This window comes from Muntiacus reevesi, chromosome 15, assembly GCF_963930625.1.
Source record: "Muntiacus reevesi chromosome 15, mMunRee1.1, whole genome shotgun sequence".
Lineage (NCBI taxonomy): Eukaryota > Metazoa > Chordata > Mammalia > Artiodactyla > Cervidae > Muntiacus > Muntiacus reevesi.
In genome coordinates, this window is record NC_089263.1 from 511,122 (window position 1) to 519,994 (window position 8,873).

Sequence of the window (8,873 nt, forward strand, 5' to 3'; positions counted from 1 at the left end):
CCCTAAAACCAAGCCTCTCCTCCCAGGAAGCCTTTATGATCCAGGGAAAGTTAATTACCTGCTTTATTCCTGTATTCCCTCCATGGTGCAGATGTATTAAGTGCCTGCTTCACAAGGCTGTCGTGAGGATTAAAGAGAGAAAATATATGTAAAGGGTTTAGTACAATTCGTCTCTTAGTGCCCACAAAAGACAGCTATTTTTTTTTTTTATAAAATGTGGAAAATGTAAGAGAGGAAATTACTCTAAACATCAACATTTGTTAATTCTATGTGATGTGATTATGACCCCTTTATTGGCTTTTGCACTTTTTTCTACTTGTCAAAGTTTTGATATGAACTTGTGAATTCCTTTCTGAAAATAAAACTATGCACTTCACACATTTATGAGTCATGAGTACTGCCATCCCCGTCCTATTAGATGAAATAGTTATATCTGTATACTTTATAATTCCCATTCCCAACCCATAACATTCTGTTAAGAAGTAAAGTACACTTTCCATGAATGACGGTATCACAAGAATCTTTAATGTTTAAAGTTTATTCATGGTGAGGCTGTATCTGTGTTTAGTAAAGTGTGCCCACATTGAGTCCATCTCAGTCCACATCACCAAACTCCACAGGGATGTTTCCTGTGCCCAGGCAGAGCACAAAGACAGGGGTCGGCTTTTCTCTTGGTTAGGCCAACTGTTCTGGGGAGTTTTTCCAAACTCTCCAAGACCAATTTACCCCAATACACAGCCTCCGTCACACATAAAAGAATATGGAAAATGTCTCAGTGTATTTCATAAGTTTAGCACGTCTCTGGTACAAAAAATTCAAGAAAGGTAGCACAAAAGCGAAAGCACCAACTGAGCTTACTTACATACAATCATGCATGAACCCTACACACTAATATTACTGAAATGAACACAACATTGCATTAAGAGGTATAAAACCACTATACGGAAAACTTAAAAAGTTACACGTGAAATACTGCACTGTAGATCCTGAATATTCTAATGTCCCCCACCCCCACCCCTCCTCCACCCTGGCGAGGGGCAGAAAACATCCATCTGCCTCCAGACCTTGCTAGTCCTCGGAGACACTGTTGCGGGGGCAGTAGGCAGTGGGGTGGGCCTCCCGCAAGGCTCTAGCCTCTTCCAGAGCTTCCCTGTAGCGGGAAGGCCAGGCCTGGGGGTTTTTCTTAAAGACCCTGGCCAGGAACTCCATGATCTGCATCTTGGTGATTTCACGGCTGGCACGGGAGCCCCAGAAGAACTCGTACTCAGGGGGCTCGACATGGGGGACGCGCTGGTACTTCAGGTAGTTCTGCTGGACGAACTCCTCGGTAATAAGCTTTCTCACGTCTCCGAAGGTGGAGTGTTTCTTCCAAGGCCTCAGCCCCAAGATGCGCAGCACGTTCCAGACTGCACTCTCTCGAGCGCCGCGACCCTTCACGTAAATGAGGCTCAGGATCATCAGCAGGAGGCCTGTCATCGGCATGCGGTTGCTCAGAGCGACCCTGTCCAACTCCTCTGGCTCCAGAGCTTTGACCAGCGAAAACTCCATGGTGTGCAGGCTGGTCAGCCTCAGGTGCAGCCCAAACACGCGTGCAAGGATGAGGCTGGTGCGCCGAAGGATGCTTCTGCACCACTTCTTGTAACTGCCGATGACATCTTTCACCATGTCTGGGAACCAGATGATCATCCTCTTCTGGTCCTTGACCAGCACGTACCACATGAGCTCGTGTGCCTTCTGCACCAGCTGGGCCGGGGCCGGGGGCGCCGGGCTGAGCTGAGTTGTGCTCGGGGCCTGGTGGGGACGGCCTTCCTCAGCGGCCTGCTGCAGGGCCTTCGGGTCTCCCTCTTCACCTGAAGCCTGGGAAGGCAGCGAGGCCAGAGGGGCATCAGGCGGGCTTAAGGGAGGGCTCTCCAGCTCAGTGAGGGTCGCGGCCTGAGACCCGGGAGCAGAGGGCCCGCCGGGAATGCCGAGGCTGCTGTGCACCTCGGAGTTGGAAGCCTCGGCTGCAAAGTTGGGGTCGCACACATCCTTACTTTGTTCGGACATATCTGTTCGGTCTCGCAAGAGCAGGGCCGCCGCGTCCAAGAGCTCTTCGAGTCTGCTTTCCCTCCGCGGACTCCTGGAGAGGAAGTGCGCATTGCTGCGCGCGGCGCCTTCCGCAGAGGCCAGGCAGGGCGGGGCGGCGGCGGGCCGGGCCAATGCGCCTGCGCGTCCGCGCGCCTGGGGCCCGGCAGTCGCTTTGGCGGGTGGGGCTCCTGGTGGGCTGCGGAAGGGGGTTTGGAGGCCCCCAGTAAGGCTAGAGGGTCCGCTAGAATATGGGGGCTCCTAGTGGGCTGCGGAAGGGGGCTAGGAGGCCCCCAGTAAGGATAGAGTGTCCGCTAGAATATGGGCCTCAGTGATCACCCCCCCTCCCCAGGCGTCCTGTTAGGGCTAAGGAGGAATTCTTGAGGAGGAAGGGAGGGAGATGGGTGAGCACTGGACAAGGAGTAAGTTTAAGGGACAGGCGGCAATTTAAGCTTCTGAGATGCTGAAGCTGACTTTCTTAGGAAGCATTTGATTAGGTATATCCAAAATCAAGTTAGAGATGGGCAAGACCTAGGCTGGTGTGTCGACTAGGTTTCAGATCAGTGTGAGAATTTAAACTGAGAGAACAGTCAGGATTGCCCAAGAAAATAAATCAACTCTGAAAAAGAGAAGTCGCTTAGTCGTGTCCGACTCTTTGTGCTCCCGTGGGCTGTAGCCTACCAGGCTCCTAAGGCCATGGGCTTTTCCAGGCAAGAATACTGGAGTAGGTTGCCATTTCCTTCTCCAGGGGATCTTCCCAATCCAGGGATCGGAACCAGGTCTCCCGCGTTGCAGACAGACGCTTTACCGTCTGAGCCACCAGGAGGACTAATTGGGCAAATTGGAATTCTGAGGGATAACAACAAAAATGCATTGATTTCCTACCACATGCAGTTATAAACAAGAAATGCAGAATGTAGTCAATCCGAGTGCAATTGAAATTTTCTTGAAGGCAGTATACTAATGACTTTGTTAGTATTTTAATGGTCATGATTTTGGTTTTTCAATTCCTTTGGGTAATCTTAGTGTAAGTTTTGTTTCATTAGAATCCCCTCACACAGAGATATTAGCATAGACTCATATGATGTCTTTCCACTTGTTTTTCCAGGACCTTCCTTCCCTTTATGACTGTTTCAACCTCCACTTTTGTTCCTATGGAAACTTTGCCTTCTTACAGCACAACACCCCCATCTTCCACAGAAGTTGAATAGTATCTCATGCAAACCCCTCCCAAGGTCCTTTTTTTTCTTTTTCTTTTTTAAATTAACATAGATCCCCTAAACTTTCCCAGATAACAAGTGATTTGAGATGTAACAACTGGTGGTTATATTTCAATTTTCAAATTTAGAAACCAAATCTGCAGTTTTGTTTGGGACCATCAACAAAAACAATGTTGACACTGTCAGAGATGCTTCCTTAAAAACCTGGGCATAGAAACCTCTGGATCCAACGTTCTGCAACTAATCAACATGCCTTGTATAAGCCAATGTGGTCTTTCAGCCATTCCTGGGATTCCTCAAGCCAGCAGCTTCTTACAAATGTCCTCAGTGAGTCTGGCTGTTGTCACTTGAAACCTAACTCATATATAAAATATTGTTTTGACATTTCTAGAATCCTCTCTTTATTAGCTTGTACCCCTTTCTCATTTCTCACTTTAGTCAAGTAGACTGACTTCAAAGGGCTTTTCCCTTTGCTGTTTTTTATCTTTGGATTTTCATGCTTGTATCACTTTTAGGAGGACCAATTTGACTGCAGTCCAATAGAACCCCCTAATCTCTTAGTTCACAAGGATAATTCTACAGATAATTTAGATGTATCTCATTTGGAATTTTTCTTGTTCATCATTTTCTTCTCTTTAATTTATAGATTTCTATTTTTTAAATATTCCTAACAGAGTGGTATCAGCTATATTAATGTTTTCAATGATTATTTTGTAAGAATGGCTTAAATTGATTGATAGTCCCCATTATTCTTGAAATAATTCTCATTTCTTACTGTTTATTTCCACTACTTTTCTTCTTTTTTATTTCATTTGGATACTTATTTATTTCTGTTTGGTTTAGTGACTGCATTCATTTAAGTTATTTTTAATAATGAAAACGTTTGAGCCTGTTGTTTAAATCTCAGTTCAGCTTTGGCCATGGACCATATTTTTTGCTATTGTGGGATTAATAAAATTACATCCTCGTATTTCACCCTCCTAGATTTAATGGATTAATGAAATTAAATTGCAAGCTTGAGCACAACAGTTAACACTTACATAGAAAAAGTAGGAAAGCAATTATATAAACAAGTATAAAAGTACAACAATTATAAATTATAAAAGCTTCTTTTGCTGTGGCATAACAGATTTTTGACCAGAGAACTGCTTGTGTTTCAAATGCTTCCTGAGCCAGACTGTTCTTCATTTGGCTGATGTTTCCTGTGATGAGTGGAAAACACACCTGCCACAACTCACTCCACACCTCTCTTCTTTTGGGAGGGTTGTTTAATACTATCCCAGAGTCTGCGGACTAGAACCACTATGAGGGGTTATACTCAGAAGGTTTAAAGCTTTGGAACTGATGCCAAATTTGAAACCAAGTACATGATAAACCCCTCATGCTGCTTACCCTTGGAGCCCAACTGTACACCTGGTAACAGGGTATTTTCTTCCAAGAATAGTTTCTGTGGTAAAGATTCCATTTTCCAACAAAAAGAAAATCCATGGAGATGGAGTGGGAAAAAGTAAAGCTTGAAATATCCTTTAAGGAGAGAGACTGCACCTGTAGTTATGCCATGGCAGTGGTCAGTAGCCTGACAGCTTGAGAGTAGCAACATGATAAGATGCCTCCTCATAACTCAGAGATGCAGACCTTCAAAACAACAAGACAAAAAGACAGGTGACAACTGTGAATAGAAAAGGAAGTCAGTACTCATGAGACATTAACAACTTCTTTAATTCACTAGTCAAGATTTGGGTCTGGAGTTCCAGTGATGCCTTGCCAATAAAGACTAAATTGGGATCACTGAGTATCTCCAGGGCTGGCCCTATTCGATGTGGGCAATGAGTTCTCTCCGGTCCAGCAGCTTAGAAGCAAAAAGCCTGAAGACTGCAAAATATCTCCCCTCATAAGACTCATGAAGAGCCACTCTTTAAATCAAGATTATGTAAATAGAAGTTCCATGGATGCAAGAAGTATGTGGGAATGTTATAACCTAAAATATTCTGATGTGGACAGTTCTGCTGGTGGGTAACTTCAAACTCTGTAATGTGGAACAGATTACACAGCTGTGGAATAGGCTGTTCTTGGCAGACTCAGAAATAGGAGGAGAGGCCTGGCCTGGCAGTGGTTTCCATAGTGAACAGAGGAAGGGGGGTCACCCAGAGCCTCCAGTGGACATATGCTAACAACACAGGGGCCCAGAGTGCCCAGATGAAATTCGAATCCTTCAGGCACTTTTCTGTCCACATAGGCAGTAACCTTCACCTTGGAGGTCCAGAAGGGGCCCCAAATTCCTTGCAGGGCAAGGAATTGAAACAGAGAACTTGTGTTAATATGTTCAGCAAATATTGAGCAGCATCTATCATGTGCCTGAAAGATTTGCATTTTAGAAAAGTAGCTCAGTCCATGGGAGTAAACTAATTACACTGGAACTGTAGGCTGCCCCTCCCCTCCCCCCCTTTTTTAGTAAAGAATAAGTGAGGATAGGCAGTGCTTCTGTACACAGTTGGGAGGATGGGGGAGCAAACAAAATCCTGGCCCCTTACCCCTCAAGTCTCCCTACTGGGACCCTGCACATTCCTGTCCAGCTGAGGCTCAAAGGCACTCCTATAACCAGAGACCTTCCAGTCCTATCCAGACCCACATTGTAGCCTGCCAACACTCAAGGATTAACAAGGTCAGGGCTGTCACTTAGAAAAGTCAACTGGAATAACAGTTAAGTCTGGAGTTGGAGCAGGTAGACAGGGAGATGCAGAGAGACCAATTAGGAGACTTTACATGGGAATCCATTTTAAAAATGGATAATGGCTTGCATTTCATGCTCAAACTAGTGCACAATTGCACTCATCTCACATGCTAGCAAAGTAATGCTCAAAATTCTCCAAGCCAGGCTTCAGCAATACGTGAATTGTGAACTTCCAGATATTCAAGCTGGTTTTAGAAAAGGCAGAGGAACCAGAGATCAAATTGCCAACATCCGCTGGGTCATCAAAAAAACAGGGGAGTTCCAGGAAAACATCCTCTTCTGCTTTATTGACTATGCCAAAGCCTTTGGCTGTGTGGATCACAATAAACTGTGGAAAATTCAGAAAGAGATGGGAATAACAGACCACCTGACCTGCCTCTTGAGAAATCTGTATGCAGGTAAGTAAGCAACAGTTACAACTGGAAATGGAACCACAGACTGGTTCCAAATAGGAAAAGGACTGTGACAAGACTGTATATCGTCACCGTGCTTATTTAACTGATATGCAGAGTACATCATGAGAAACACTGGGCTCGATGAAGCACAAGCTGGAATCAAGATTTCTGGGAGAAATATCAATAACCTCAGATATGCAGATGACACCACCCTTAAGGCAGAAAGTGAAGAAGAAGTAAAGAGGCTTTTGATGAAGTCGAAAGAGGAGAGTGAAAAAGTTGGCTTAAAGCTCAACATTCAGAAAGCTAAGCTATGGCATCCAGTCTCATCACTTCATGGCAAATAGATGGGGAACCAGTTGCTGACTTTTTTTTTGGGGGGGGGGCTCCAAAGTCACTGCAGATGGTGACTGCAGCCATGAAATTAAAAGACGCTACTCCTTGAAAGGAAAGTTATGACCAACCTAGACACCATATTAAAAAGAAGAGACTACTTTGCCAACAAGGTCCGTCTAGTCAAGGTTATGGTTTTTCCAGTAGTCATGTATGAATGTGACAGTTGGACTTAAAAGAAAGTTGAGTACCAAAGAATTGATGCTTTTGAACTGTGGTGTTGGGGAAGACTCTTGAGAGTCCCTTGAACTGCAAGGAGATCCAACCAGTCCATCCTAAAGGAGATCAGTCCTGGGTGTTCATTGGAAGGACTGATGTTGAAGCTGAAACTCCAATACTTTGGCCACCTGATGTGAAGAGCTGACTTATTGTAAAAGATCCTGTTCCTGGGAAAGGTTGAGAGCAAGAAGGGGACGACAGGGGATGAGGTGGTTGGATGGCATCACAGACTCAATGGACATAAGTTTGGGTAAACTCCGGGAGTTGGTGATGGACAGGGAGGCCTGGTGTGCTGCAGTTCATAGGGTCACAAAGAGTCGGACACGACTGAGCAACTGAACTAAACTGAACTGAGTATACACTGCTTCTGTTCTACTATCTGAGACAGCATGCTGGCTTGTGAGATATGCGTTGCAACATAAAGCATAATTGTGCTTATTTGATTATTATCTTGCTTGTTTGTTTATGGCCCTTTTGCTCCACTATTTCTCCTCATTGTGTATTATAGAGATGGTGTTTCTCCTCATTTAATTCCCCAGTCATTATGTCTCAGAGGCAGTGTTTAATAAATAGTTGCATCAATTCAGTTTAGTCACTCAGTTGTGTCTGACTCTTTGTGACTCCATGGACTGCAGCATGACCGGCCTCCATGTCCATCACCAACTCCCGGAGTTTACCCAAATTCATGTCCATTGAGTCGGTGATGCCATCCAACCATCTCATCCCCTGTTGTCCCCTTCTTCTCCTGCTCTCAATCTTTCCCAGCATCAGGGTCTTTTACAATAAGTCAGCACTTTGCATCAGGTGGCCAAAGTATTGGAGTTTCAGCTTCAACATCAGTCCTTCCAATGAATATTCAGGACTGATTTCCTTTAGGATGGACTGGTTGGATTTCTTTGCAGTTCAATGGACTCTCAAGAGTCTTCTCCAACAACACAGTTCAAAAACATCAATCTTCTGGGCTCAGCTTTAGTTCAGTTCAACTCTCACATCCATACATGACTACTGGAAAATGATAGCCTTGACTAGATGGATCATTTTTAGCAAAGTAATGTCTCAGCTTTTTAATATTCTGTCTAGGTTGGCCATAACTTTCCTTCCAATGAGTAAGCATCTTTTCATTTCATAGCTGCAGTTACCATCTGCAGTGATTCTGGAGCCCAAAAAATAAAGTCTGACACTGTTTCCACTGTTTCCCCATGAAGTGATTGGACCAGATTCCAGGATCTTAATTTTCTGAATGTTTAAGCCAATTTTTCCACTCTCATCTTTCATTTTCCTCAAGAGGTTCTTTAGTTCTTCTTCATTTTCTCCCATAAAGGTGATGTCATCTGCATATCTGAGGTTATTGATATTTCTCCCAGCAATCCTGATTCCAGCTTGTGGTTCATTGAGTGAGGCATTTCTCATGATGCACTCTGCATATAAGTTAAATAAGCGGGAGACCCTATACAGCCTTGGTATATTCCTTTCTTGATTAGGAACCAGTCTGTTGTTCCATGTCCAGTTCTAACTTTTGCTTTCTGACCTACATACATATTTCTCAGGAGACAGTAAGGTAGTCTGATATTTCCATCTCTTTAAGAATTTTCCAGTTTGTTGTGATCCACACAGTCAAAGGCTATGGCATAGTCAATAAAGCAGAAGTAGATATTTTTCTGGAACCCTTGCTTTTTCAATGATCCAGTGGATGTTGGCAACTTGATTTTTGGTTCCTCTGCCTTTTCTAAATGCAACTTGAACATATGGAAGTTCACAATTCGCATACTTTTGAAGCCTTGCTTAGAGAATTTTGAGCATTACTTTGTCAGCATGTGAGATGAGTGCGATATGTAGTATGCTCAGTAGTTT

At 44.2% G+C, this 8,873-nt stretch overlaps 1 protein-coding gene across 1 annotated transcript; it reads right to left on the minus strand.

Annotated features, from left to right (window-relative positions):
* Positions 1-522: 522 nt before the first annotated feature.
* On the minus strand, positions 523-2,149 carry NDN (necdin, MAGE family member). The gene has a single exon (XM_065906282.1). The coding sequence runs from the start codon at positions 2,044-2,046 to the stop codon at positions 1,069-1,071; it is 978 nt and encodes a 325-aa protein (XP_065762354.1). The 5' UTR covers positions 2,047-2,149; the 3' UTR covers positions 523-1,068.
* Positions 2,150-8,873: the final 6,724 nt, after the last annotated feature.